Source organism: Mustelus asterias, unplaced genomic scaffold, assembly GCF_964213995.1.
Source record: "Mustelus asterias unplaced genomic scaffold, sMusAst1.hap1.1 HAP1_SCAFFOLD_194, whole genome shotgun sequence".
Classification (NCBI taxonomy): Eukaryota; Metazoa; Chordata; class Chondrichthyes; order Carcharhiniformes; family Triakidae; genus Mustelus; species Mustelus asterias.
The window spans coordinates 444870-458943 of NW_027590187.1; the positions used below are offsets into that span (position 1 = coordinate 444870).

The following is a 14074-nucleotide window of genomic DNA, read 5'->3' on the forward strand; positions in this document are numbered from 1 at the left end:
TCACTGTGTGATTTTGGAATTAACTCTCTCTCAATCTATTGCTCTGTCAGTGTGGAATTAACTCTCTCACAATCTATTACTGAGTGTGAGTGTGGAATTAACTATCTCTCAATCTATTACTGAGTGCAAATGTGCAAATAATACTCTCTCAATCTATTACTGTGTGAGAGGGTGGAATTAACTCACATCTATTATGAGGTGCGAGTGTGGAATTAACTCCCTCTCAATCTATTCCTGAGAGTGTCTGGAATTAACTCTCTCTCAATCGATTACTGAGTGTGAGTGTGGAATTAATTCTCTCTCAATCTATTACTGTGTGAGAGGGTGGAATTAACTCTCTCTCAATCTATTACTGAGTGCGAGTGTGCAAATAATACTCTCTCAATCTATTACTGTGTGAGAGGGTGGAATTAACTCCCATCTATTACTATGCATGAGTGTGGAATTAACTCCCTCTCAATCTATTCCTCAGAGTGTGTGGAATTAACTCTCTCTCAATCGATTACTGAGTGTGAGTGTGGAATTAATTCTCTCTCAATCTATTACTGTGTGAGAGGGTGGAATTAACTCCCATCTATTACTATGCATGAGTGTGGAATTAACTCCCTCTCAATCTATTCCTGAGAGTGTGTGGAATTAACTCTCTCTCAATCTATTACTATGTGATAGTGTGGAATTAACCGTCTCAATCTGTTAGTGTGTGTGTCTGGAATTAACACCCTCTGAATTGAATTGTGAGAGAGTGTGGAATTATCTCTCTCAATCTATTACTGTGTGCGAGTGTGCAATGAATAATCTCTCAATCTATCACTGTGTGAATGTGTAATTAACTCTCTCTCAAACTATTACTGTGTTTCAGTGTGGAATTAACTCTCAATCTATTACTGTGTGTCAGTGTGGAATTGACTCTCTCTCAATCTATTGCACTGCGTGCGAGCGTGGAATTTACTGTCTCTCATTGTATTGTTGTGTGTGAGGATAGAAGAACTCTCTCTCAATCTATTACTGTGTGAGAGTGTGGATGTAACTCTCTCTCAATATGTTACAGTGTGAGAGTGTGAAATTGACACTCTCTCAACCAATTACTGTGTATGTGTAATTAACTCCCTCTCAAACTATTACTGAGTGTGAATGTGGAATTAACTCTCTCTCAATCTGTTACTGTGTGATAGTGGAAATAACTCCCTAGCTATCTATTAATAATGTATGCAATTAACTGTCAGTCTCTGTTACTGTATGGAAGTGGGTCACTGTCAGCTTAGCAAACTGCTGCTAGTAGAGAGCTACAGGGATCAGTGCTGGGTTCTCAGCTATTTACAATCTACACTAATGACCCAGATGAAGGGACAGATCAACACCAGATTTTCAGGCAATATATAGGTAAGTGGGAAAGCAGGTTGTGAGGAGGCCACAAAAAGTCTGCAAGGGGATATAGAGAGGTTAAGTGAGTGGACACAAATCGGGCAGGTAGGATCCAATGTAGGAAAGAGTGAGGCTTTCCACTTCAGTGGGAAGAATTGGAAGGCAGAACATTATTTAATTAGAGGAAGAGACAGCAGAATGTTACAGTACAGAGGATCTAACTGTAATTATAAGTACATATGTGGAGTATAAAAGTAGGGAAATGTTGCTGCAAATACATGGCATTGCTGAGTCTACACGTTTATATGCTTTCTCTGATTTAAAGAGGGAAACACTTGTATTGTAGGCAATGAAGATTCACTTGGTTGATTGCTAAGATGAAGGAGTCATCTTATGAGGAAAGTTTAATCAAGTTAAGCTAATATCATAGAAGTTGAGAAGAATGAGAGATGATCATATTGAAGAATCTGAGGAGACTGGACAGGGTAGATGTTGAGAGGAATGTTTCCATTTATGGGCAAAATTGGAACTACAGGACACAGTTTAAAAATAAAGTATGCCCCACTTAAGATGGAGATGAGAAGGAATTTCTCCTCTCAAAGTGTCCTTAATTTTTGGCATTGATTAGATTCCATCCTAATTTAGGAAGAATTTTGATCTACGAGAGAGACAAGGGTTATAGGGCAGGCAATAAAATGGAGTTGAGGCCATAATCACATCAACCATGATCTTACTGAATGGTGGGGCAACCCGAAAGAACAAATTGCCTTCTGCTACTCCTGCTTCATATGTTCTGATTTGATGTCAATGTGGAACTAACTCTCTTAGTCTCTGTTTCAGTATTTCAGTGTGGAATTAACTTACGTTTGACACTGCATATGAGTGCAGAACTGATTCCCTTTCCATTACTAATTTTATATGAGTGTGCAATGTCTCTGTCAGTCTCTGTTACTGTACAGGACACCTTGATGAGAAATGTTTGGGCCCGACTGGTCTCAAATGTACTCAGGGTTAAACCCATCAGCTTTTCCTCCATCAACACTCCAGTTCAAAGCCAGCCAACAAGAACATACCTTCACAGAAAGTGAGACACCAATTTTCACAACCAATATCCACCCTGGTTCAAATGGATTCTTCGTCCATTTCTGGCCTCATTTCTCTGAGCAACAGCTACAATAATTCACTGGTAAAATCATGTGGCCACTGGAATTTTGAAACAAGGTGAAAATTCTGGAATACACAACAGGTCAGGTAGCATCTGCAAAGAGAGAAACAGAGTTGATGTTTCAGCTCACTGACAATCAGCATGAGATAAAACACTTCCTAATATCCACTCATGGCGGCCGCAGTTCGCACATGGGGAGGTAATGGTGTAGTGCTATTGTCACTGGACTAGTGATCCAGTGTAATGCAATGGGAGCAAATTTTACCACAGCAGAGAGTGCAATTTGAACTAAAAAAAAATCTGGAATTAAGGTCTAATGATGACCACGTCATGACAACCGACTTCATTTACTGATGCTCCTTTAGGCAAGCAAATCTGCCCAAATTTACTGTTCTGGCCTACATGTGACTCCAGACACACAGCAATGTGGTTGACTCTTAAGTGCCCTCTGAAATGGCCTAACAAGCCAGTGATGCCCACATCACATGAATTAATAAAAACAATGCTCTGTGCCCCGGAAGTGCTCTATCCAGGACACTGACTTGCCCAGGCACAGCCACAGGGCAATCTGTGCTGGAACATTCCCCAGTGCCACTTGTAAAGTTTATTTATTTGTGTCACAAGTAGGGCTTACATTAACACTGCAATGAAGTTACACTGACAACTCTCTAGTCACTGCACTCTGGCGCCTGTTTGGGTACACTGAGAGAGCATTTAGCATGACCAATGACCAGAGGAAACCTATGCAGACATGGGGAGATTGTGTAGACTTCGCATCGACAGTGACCTAAGCCAGGAATCGAACCCGGGTCCCTGGCGCAGTGAGGCAGCAGTGCTAACCACTGTACCACTCCCATTCCACCAAGCTGCCCGTGTCTTATTGAAGTTTCCCACTTTCCTCCTCACAGTTGCCAATGCCTCCAAGATTGGTGGCGTATGGAAATGTTGAGCTTGAGTCCTGTACACCAAGGTGTGTGTCATTAATATATATCAGGAAGAGCAGAGCTCCTAAAACCGAGCCCTGGGGAACTCCACTAGAAACCTTCCTCCAGTCTGAAACACAACCATGAACCACTACTCTCTGTTTCCTCTCACTCACACTGTTCCATATGGGGCGGTGAAGATGGCCTCAGCACCCTAGCTATGACTGTAACACTGCATTCTGCACTCTCTCCTATCCTTCTCTGTGAATGGTATGCTTTGTCTGTATAGCACGCAAGAAACAATACTTTTCACTATTTACTAATACATGTGACGATAATAAATCAAATCATACCTCAATCTGAGAATGTATTTCAGATTTGGATTTGTATCAAATGTATTTGTGAATATTCACTGTGGCCATTAGTACAGTCAATTCAAAACCCCTGATTTGCGTGATGTATTTAAGTCGAATCTCAGAGTTCATTATTAATGTTCATTGTGTAACTTTTAATTAGATTCCATGTGTCAGTTTTATCATATATTTAATTTGGAGCTAAGGCTGCTCTATTGTGGGATTGACACTGTGATGATCTGATGGCAGGAGTCAATTTGGACTTGGATTTATGGATCCCACTATCAATGGTACTGGGTTTGATTTGATTTATTATTGTCACACGCATTGGTATACAGTGAAAAGTATTGTTTTCTTGCGTGCTATACAGACAAAGCAGACAGTTCATACAGCACATAGAGCAGAAGAAAAGGAGAGGGTGCAGAATGTAGTGTTAAAAGTCCATTTAATTGGAGTGCGGTTCAAATGCACACGGACAGAAGTCCATTGGATCTTAAGTCCAACCGCTTAACCACTCGGCCATCCTGGTAGGATATTTAGAGTCACATGGACAAAAATGTCTGTCTCTCCTGCTCTGTTTGATTGATGGATTGAAAATGTGTCTGCAACTATTTCTGCTCTCTGAGACCGTTGAACTAATAAGATGTCTGTGTGTCTGGAATTGGTTGCATTCTTGGACATACGCATCTCCATCAAGGACGGTCACCTCAGCACTTCACTGTACCGCAAGCACATGGATAACCTCATGATGCTCCACTTCTCCAGCTTCCATCCTATACACGTTAAAGAAGCCGTCCTCTGTGGACAAGCCCTCTGTATACACAGGATCTGCTCAGATGAGGAGTATTGCAACAGACACCTACAGACGCTGACAGATGCCCTCATAACAACAGGATATGGTGCTCGACTCATTGACCGACAGTTCCGATGTGCCACAGAAGACAAACACAGGACATGATAGACAGAGTACCCTTCATTGTCCAATATTTCCCCAGAGCGGAGAAGCTACGACATCTTCTCCGGAGCCTTCAACATGTCAAGAATGAAGACGAACATCTCGCCAAGGCCATCCCCACACCCTCACTTCTCGCCTTCAAACAATCGCATAACCTCAAACAGACCATTGTCTGCAGCAAATTACCCAGCATTCAGGAGAACATTGACCACGACACCACACAACCCTGCCACAGCAACCTCGGTAAATGTGCCGGATCATTGACACTGATGCCACCATCTCACATGAGAACACCATCCACCACGTACACGGTACATATTCTTGCGAGTTGGCCAATGTTGTCTACCTGACACGCTGCAGGAAAGGATGTCCCAAGGCATGGCACATTGGAGAGACTATGCAGACACGATGACAACGGATGAATGAACACCGCTCAACAATCGCCAGGCAGGAGTGCTTCCTTCCTGTCGGGGTACACTTCAGCAGTCATGGGCATTCAACCTCTGATCTTCGAGTAAGCGTTCTCCAAGGTGGCCTTCACGACACATGACAACGCAGAATCACTGAACAGAAACTGATAGCCAAGTTCCGCACACATGAGGACGGCCTCAACCGGGACCTTGGGATCATGTCACACTATCTGTAACCCCCACAACTTGTCTGGGCAAAATATCAATAACTGTCCTGGCTGGAGACAATACACACCTCTTTAACCAGTGCTTGGCCCTCTCTCCACTTACACTGTCTGTAATTTTAAGACTTGATTACCTGTAAAGACTCGCATTCTTACCATTATCTTGTAAATTGAGTTTGTGCCTGTATGCGCCCTGTTTGTGAACACAGCTTCTCACTCACCTGAAGGAGCCTGAGACTCCAAAAGCTTGTGCTGCCAAATAAACCTGTTGGACTTTAACCTGGTGTTGTGAGACTTCTTACTGTCTGAGCTCCGTCAGAGACAACGTGAGAAGGAGCCGGCGACTCACTTCCCTGTAACTTGCGTGGAGGAGACATCACATTTATTCACGTTCCTTCAATAATTTGTCTGTGGAAACAAAGTATATTTTAAAATTCAAGTACAGGTGAGAGAGAAGATACAGATTCCGTCAGTTTAATCTCTATTAATAATCATTGTGAGCGGTTTGTGAGGCTGCAGCCAGACTCGAGCTCTGATTGGTCACTCACATTTCAATCAGATTCGTAACCAATGGGAGGATCAGGGAGAAGAAATGGGAGGTTTTGATTGGTTCACATTTTCAAATTGGAAAAGCCCGCCAATTTCAGTGCAGGAAAAATACAAAATAACCGAACGCCTGAATGTTCAGGAAACTACTTCAATCTCACACTTTATAATCTGTTTATTGTATTTTCCTCCACAGAATCCTGGCGCTATTTTAGGAACAGTTTGAACTTCTCAATCTCTTATCGAGAACCCGCGGTAATCAGACCCCGTTCCGCAATTTAAAACGGAGCAAATCTCAGATCAGTGGAAAAGCAGAAACAGAGAGATCACCAACCAACCCCTTCACACAGGCTTCACAGGGACAGAGGGAAACGGTTGATTTCTGATCCTCTCCCCTGAAAGCGGCCGGGACTGTTACAATGGGAAGTGCGGAAAGAATCCCCGGCCCGATCCCGCCGGTGGAACAGGCAGCTTTGTGTCTGGAGAATAGGGAGCGCCGGGGGGAGGCAGATCTTAAAGCGCTGCAATGGACTCAGGTCCTGTGTGTGCAGAAATCTCTGATTCCGTCCTCTGGGAAAACTGCGGAAGAAACAGATCAGCCCGAGAATAACCTCTTCATTCCCGCCTTTACTCTGTTCCGGGAGCGACGCCCAGATCATCCGACAGAGGAAAATATATCATTCTCCAACTGCGAAATTCTTCCTTGTTGTCGATAATGCACCGGGATAGACTCGGTATGAAGCAAACTGAAGGATTTATAAAAACCTTGATTCTGACACCATGTCGTTCAATTATTCACTTGAGCTCAATATAGAGAGGGAACTGAAAACATCAGTAAACAAATCAGAAACAGATCAATCCACCGTGACAATAACTCCATCTCTGACTCCCTGCTGCCAGGAAGCAGCCCTTTCACCGAACCTGTGAGTTTATGTGTTAAATCTGAATGGGCTTGAGAGAAAAGGGACAGAGATCGAGTCTAACGCACTAAGTGGAGGAAGATAGACTTCAAATCCTCTCTGTACCTGTAACAATCTGTGTAAGAATGGAATAAAGTCTTAGTTTGCACAGATGGTTATTTGCTGCACAAAAAACGGCGCAAATGATGAAATTGTTGATTAACTGAAATCAGAACCCGAGTTCCAGATATCAACTATTAATAAAAAACAGCAACTTGCATGCATTAAAATACTGCCTGTGACAATACTATCGTAATGTGGATGGTGTATTCGCCTGATGAATTCCTCTATCTGCTGCGAGACTGATGGGGTCTATTTACTATCGTACACAGGGGGAACTCCGGATTGATAAAACAAAGCGGGAAACAGCTGGACTGTGAATAGCAGCGCAGCATCTGAGGGGCAAACAATAGATCGCCCTTTTCCAGAAAAAGTGAGTGGCTCTGAAAAGAGCCTTTGGGTTCATCAGATTAAAGAATGGTCGCTTCACTTGCTCTTGGACGAGGCCGCAGAAGTTTTCTTGGGCAGCAGCACGGCCTGGATATTGGGCAGCACCCCGCCCTGAGCGATGGTCACTCCTCCCAGCAGCTTGTTGAGCTCCTCGTCGTTGCGGACGGCCAGCTGCAGGTGTCTGGGGATGATGCGGGTCTTCTTGTTGTCCCGGGCCGCGTTCCCGGCCAGCTCCAGGATTTCAGCGGTCAGATACTCGAGCACAGCAGCCAGATAGACCGGGGCTCCGGCACCCACACGCTCAGCACAGTTGCCCTTTCTCAGGTGCCTGTGAACACCGCCCACCGGGAACTGCAGTCCAGCCCGGGAGGAGCGAGACTTGGCCTTGGCCCGAGCTTTCCCGCCGCTCTTTCCTCTTCCAGACATCTGCACAATCTCACAAACACTTTCACAAAGAATGCTGAAACCAACTCCCTTTCGCTTCTCTTATAGCTCCGGGAGGAATGGAGGTGCGGACATTGCTGATTGGTCACTTTGTTGCTGCCTCTCAGCATCTTGTTCATATGACCAATCAGAAATCTGCTTAACTCACCAATCCGGAGAGCCCACGGAGTGAGGGCGGAAAATAACGGCGCCAAAATCTCAGATTCCAACCGATTTCATTTCAAACTGTAAAAGCCGCCAAAGCGGAAAGAACAAGAGTTTCGAAAATTATACGAATAGGTAATGGTTAATTAATTTTGAGCAATGTAAGAATCTCCCTTTCTCTCCTTCCCCAGTCTATTGTTAACCTGTATCTGGCAGGTTCTGATTTTCAGCCTGGGTTTTTCGGAAAATAAGTCGAAAATAACAAAATTTTCACGATTCATTTTTGAAAAGTTCGCAGATGCATTTATAAAACAAGAAATACATTTCAAATAAAATCTCTCAATAATTAACTGTCGAACAACAAAGTGTTTAAAACATCAGTCTGTGTTTGCACCATTTCACATTTTATCCCAAGTTGCAGATTTGCTTTTAGAATCCTGGATCCATTCGGCGTTAATCTCGGCCCTTTTTAAAACTCGAACTCGCCGCCAGAAAGTCTCATTGACATCGTTCTGTAAACGGACGGGATGTTCTCCATATTCGTGAGAATCAAGAGGGGAGTGAACATTTTCGGTGTAAATTGACCAGTGCCGAGACTGAGGTTCCTGCACAACCGGGGCTGATAGGGAATAAACTGATCGATTATCAAGACCAAACTGGAACAGAATTGGAAGCTGACACATTTGCTCCATTAGCTCTCTCTCCCTCTCTCAAGTCGGGGAAACGGGCCTCTGAGATCTAAGTGCAGAGGCGTACGGAAACCAATTAATTAATTAATGAAACATTATTAATCAGACGCTGGGCGATCAACTTGCATTACTCAGTACCTATCATTGATCAACAGTAAAAACAACAATTAGATTGTTCGAGACGCTTCAGAGTGAAAGATTAATTGAAACTAAATGGATGATACAGCTTTTTCAGGGAGATTGTGAGTGGCTCTTAAAAGAGCCGTTGTGTTTGGGATGTTATTCAGTCCATGGGGGGTTTTACTTGGAGCTGGTGTACTTGGTCACCGCCTTTGTCCCTTCCGACACGGCGTGCTTGGCCAGTTCCCCGGGCAGCAGCAGGCGCACGGCGGTCTGGATCTCCCGGGAGCTGATGGTGCTGCGCTTGTTGTAATGGGCCAGGCGGGAAGCCTCACCCGCGATGCGCTCGAAAATATCGTTCACGAACGAGTTCATGATGCTCATGGCCTTGGAGGACATGCCGGTGTCAGGGTGAACCTGCTTCATCACTTTGTAGATGTAGATGGAGTAACTCTCCTTCCTCGACTTTCGCCGCTTCTTGCCGCCCTTTACTACCGGTTTCTTAATCACTTTCTTCGCCCCCTTCTTAGGAGCTGCTTTCTTCTCATCAACCATCCTCACAGTTAATTTCAGACACAGAATCACTGAGTCGCGCTCGGAACTCCTCTTTTATAGACCAAAGCAGAGGCCTATGCTAATAAAGGATGGCTGAAAGCCCCGTTCCCCATTGGCTCATTCACAGTGATGTCAATTGGTAACGCTCTCTCTCTGATTGGTTAGTTCAGATACACAAACACATCGTTTGTGGATTTGGGCAGCAACCAGTCTGTTGTCAATCCGTCCTTTCCCCTTGTCCGCCCCGATCCACCCAACCCCCTGACTCTCTCACTCCCTCTGCCGCACCAGCGCATTCTCTCTGCTGCTAATCCCACATCACTCTATCAGACTGCTGAAACTGTTCATACATTTCCCCTTCCTCTGCTTTACTTCCGCCGATCACCGGGAGCTGGCAGTGTACAATATCTGGGCGTGTGGAAGGGGAATAAGTTTGATGAGCAACAGCCACATTGACATTGTTGCTAAAACAAAAAGCTGACTGCAAGAAGAAGTGGAATCAGAATTGGATATTACTGGCGACAAGCCTTGATACGGTTCCACACCAGAGGCAAATAAAGAAAATGAGAGCACGTGGAATGGGGGGGGGGGGTGGTTGGGGGGGGGGGAGGGGGCTGGGGGCTTGGGGGAGGAGGGGGCTGGGGGGGTGGAGGGGGCTGGGGGGGGTGGAGGGGGCTGGGGGGTGGAGGGGGCTGGGGGGGTGGAGGGGGCTGGGGAGGAGGGGGCTGGGGGAGAGAATATCCTGGAATAGACTGAGAACGAGCTGATGGACAGAGAACTGAGAGTAGGAACAAATGGGTCATTTTCAAGTTAGCAGGCTATGACAAGTGGGCTACCACAAGGATCAGTGTTTGGGCCACTGCTATTTCCAATCTGTGTATCAATGATTTGGGATTAAAGGTAATATTTCCAAATTGGTAGCTGTCACAAACAAGGTGGATGTGTGAGTTGTGAAAAGGAGGCAAAGACTCTTTGTGTGTATTTGAAGAGGCTGAGCGAATGGGCAACAATTTTTGCAGATAGAATGCAATGCGCAGAGATATGAGGAGATTTAATCATTAAATATGTTCAAGAGTGAGATTGATAGATTTCTACATGTCAAAAACACCAAGGGTTACGGGGATAGTTCAGGAAAATGGTGTTGAAGTGGAAAATCAGTCATGATCTCACTGTATGGCAATGTGGACTTGAAGAGCCGAATGGCCTACTCTTGCTCCAATTTCGTATCTTCTAATTATGCTTTAGCATGGTCATCATTCTGTGACTGTAATTAACGATAATTAACGGTATTTCTTGTACCCTGTCACAATATGACTGTGGCTTTAAAAATAGAACAGAGCATGTCCATAGCTAGTGACTGACCTCCTATTTTCCAAAAGGCATTCCACAATTGAATTCCACATTTAGGTAAGGGATGGAATACTCTCCACTCACTGGTCAGTGCACCTCCAACAACACCAAAGAATCTCAGAAACAAATCAAGTTTGTGGTTTCACTTGCAAACCATTCATCAGCTTCAGCATTTACTCCCTCAACCATTCACACACAGTGTGCACCATTTGTGAAGTACACTGCAAGAACAGGCGACACAATGGTTAGACAGCTGCCTCACAATGCCATGGACCCAGGTTCGTTTCCGGCCTCGGACGCCTGTCTTTGTGGAGTTTGCATATTCTCCCCTGAGATGTTCGGAGGGAGGATGTCCTGGCAGTTTTGAATAAACTGAAGGTCGTTAAGTCCCCTGGGCCTGATTAAATGTATCCTAGGATTCTTTGGGAGGCAAGGGATGAGATTGCAGAGCCTTTGGCTTTGATCTTTGGGTCCTCGCTGTCCACAGGGATGGGGCCAGAGGACTGGAGAATGGCGAATGTTGTTCCTCTGTTTAAGAAATGGAATAGAAATGACCCTGGTAATTATAGACCGGTTAGTCTTCCTTCGGTGGTTGGTAAATTGATGGAAAAGGTCCTTAGGGATGGGATTTACGACCATTTAGAAAGATGCGGATTAATCCGGGATAGTCAGCACGGATTCGTGAATGGCAAGTCGTGCCTCACAAATTTGATAGAATTTTTTGAGCAGGTAACTAAGCGTGTTGATGAAGGTAGGCCAGTTGACGTCATATACATGGATTTTAGTAAGGCGTTTGATAAGGTCCCCCACGGTCGGCTTATGATGAAAGTGAGGAGGTGTGGGATAGAGGGAAAGTTGGCCGATTGGATAGGTAACTGGCTGTCTGATCGAAGACAGAGGGTGGTGGTGGATGGAAAATTTTTGGATTGGAGGCAGGTTGCTAGCGGAGTGCCGCAGGGATCAGTGCTTGGTCCTCATCTCTTTGTGATTTTTATTAATGACTTAGAGGAGGGGGCTGAAGGGTGGATCAGTGAATTTGCTGATGACACCAAGATTGGTGGAGTAGTGGATGAGGTGGGGGGTTGTTGTAGGCTGCAAAGAGACATAGATAGGAAGCAAAGCTGGGCTGAAAAATGGCAAAGGGAATTTAACCCTGATAAATGTGAGGTGGTTCATTTTGGTAGGACTAATTTAAATGTGGATTACAGGGTCAAAGGTAGGGTTCTGAAGACTGTGGAGGAACAGAGAGATCTTGGGGTCCATATCCACAGATCTCTAAAGGTTGCCACTCAAGTGGATAGAGCTGTGAAGAAGGCCTATAGTGTGTTAGCTTTTATTAACAGGGGGTTGGAGTTTAAGAGCCGTGGGGTTATGCTGCAACTGTACAGGACCTTGGTGAGACCACATTTGGAATATTGTGTGCAGTTCTGGTCACCTCACTCTAAGAAGGATGTGGAAGCGTTGGAAAGAGTGCAGAGGAGATTTACCAGGATGCTGCCTGGTTTGGAGGGTAGGTCTTATGAGGAAAGGTTGAGGGAGCTAGGGCTGTTCTCTCTGGAGCGGAGGAGGCTGAGGGGAGACTTAATAGAGGTTTATAAAATGATGAAGGGGATAGATAGAGTGAACGTTCAAAGACTATTTCCTCGGGTGGATGGAGCTATTACAATGGCGCATAACTATAGGGTTCGTGGTGGGAGATACAGGAAGGATATCAGAGGTAGGTTCTTTACGCAGAGAGTAGTTGGGGTGTGGAATGGACTGCCTGCAGTGATAGTGGAGTCAGACACTTTAGGAACACTTAAGCGGTTATTGGATAGGCACATGGAGCACACCAGGATGATAGGGAGTGGGATAGCTTGATCTTGGTTTCAGATAAAGCTCAGCACAACATCGTGGGCCGAAGGGCCTGTTCTGTGCTGTACTGTTCTATGTTCTATGTTCTTATCTGCATGGGTTTTCTCCAAGTGCACTGGTTTCCTCCCACAATTCAAAGTTGTGCAGGTTATTCGGCTTGGCCATGTTAATTGCCCCTTGGTATCCCAAGATGTGTCGTTAGAGGATGTAGCCATAGTAAATTTGTGGGGTTATGGGGATAGGGCCTGGGTAAAATGCTGAGTCAGTGTAGACTTGATGGGTCAAATGACATCCTTCTGCACTGGAGGGATTCTATTCTAAATCAGTGAGGCTGAGTTTGGGACTGAAATGGCATCTCTCTATTTCATGTACAGAATGCGATTAATTATGTGCCTGTAAGTATTGGGTACAGTATGTGAAACAAAATGTGTATTTGTCTGTTGATTGCCAGCTTGCATGTGTGAGATTGGCTGAACATAATTTTGAGACTCATGCACTATATCAGTCTCCACTGTGTATGTTAATATGGGGTAAATTCTGCTCACACCTGTGTCTTGAAGTGAATGTGAGTTTGATTTCGGTTCAGCAGGCATGTGTCATTGAGTAACTGTATAAGTGTCTGAATCATACTGTATGCATCGGTCTCTGGTACAACATCTGAGTGTGCTTTTCTGTCTGTCTGTGGTGCTGTGTGTGAATGCAGGGTTCATTCCATGGATGCTACTTGTGATACTGTGTGAGAGTGGACATCATTTTGCTTCACTGTTTCTCAAAACAAATGTAGGTATCATTCTGTAGTTGTCATTCTCTAGTATGTTTTGGAATTCCTTGTTCTTCCATCTGTCTCGAGAGAGTTTGAGAAAGTAGGATTAATTTTACATCTGTGATTCTCTGGTTATCCATGTGGGTGTAGGAATCAATCTTTATCCATTTATCTCTTGCGTTGAAGTGTGGGATACTTCTGTACTTTAACTTTACATGTATCTCAGACATTGTGATAAACACTACATGCTAAATACATAATGTATTGATATTTGTTCATCTTTCAATTTATTTTTTCATGTAGATTTCCAGTACATTTGACTGTCCCTGTTTATATTCAGCAGCTGTGTGTGAGTATTCAATTTGTAATTCTGTGAATGGCAACAGTTGGATACATAACCTGGTAAGTAATTCCTGCAGTTTGTAGCAAAGGAATTGCTGTTACCTCTTTCTGTCTTACTCAGATTGAGCACTTTTGGATTCATTTACATATTTATCCCTGTATATAGTATCAGGAAATTAATTGTAATTTATTCAGTATTGTACAATTATCTTTTGTCTGTCTGAGCGAAGAATTGTTACTTAATGTGTGATCAAGGTGACACCGTGTTTTATATCTGTGAGTGAATGAATTTGTTTTATTCCTGTGATATATACCTGATAAGACAAAAGATAGGAAAATGTAGATGTACAAAAGGACTCTAGATGTTAACATGCAGGTCCAGTTGGCAATTATGAAGGCAAATGATATGTTGGACATTATTGTAAAAGGTTCTGAGCGCAGCAGAAGTGAAGTCTTACTTTAATTG

General features: G+C 44.2%; 2 protein-coding genes and 1 long non-coding RNA gene across 3 annotated transcripts in view; all 3 read right to left on the reverse strand.

The window, feature by feature from the left end:
• LOC144485434 (uncharacterized) overlaps window positions 1-14074 on the reverse strand; it is a 664084-nt gene that overhangs the window by 442849 nt on the left and 207161 nt on the right. The gene's annotated exons all lie outside the window — the stretch shown is intronic.
• LOC144485410 (histone H2A.J-like) lies at window positions 7384-7773 on the reverse strand. The gene has a single exon (XM_078203593.1). The coding sequence runs from the start codon at window positions 7771-7773 to the stop codon at window positions 7384-7386; it is 390 nt and encodes a 129-aa protein (XP_078059719.1).
• On the reverse strand, window positions 8761-9299 carry LOC144485420 (histone H2B 1/2-like). Its single transcript, XM_078203599.1, has one exon. The coding sequence runs from the start codon at window positions 9297-9299 to the stop codon at window positions 8925-8927; it is 375 nt and encodes a 124-aa protein (XP_078059725.1). The 3' UTR covers window positions 8761-8924.

What these genes read in the sequence shown, in the direction of transcription:
- LOC144485410 (XM_078203593.1), bottom strand. Translation starts at nt 7,773, where the DNA reads ATGTCTGGAAGAGGAAAGAGCGGCGGGAAAGCTCGGGCCAAGGCCAAG.
- LOC144485420 (XM_078203599.1), bottom strand. Translation starts at nt 9,299, where the DNA reads ATGGTTGATGAGAAGAAAGCAGCTCCTAAGAAGGGGGCGAAGAAAGTG.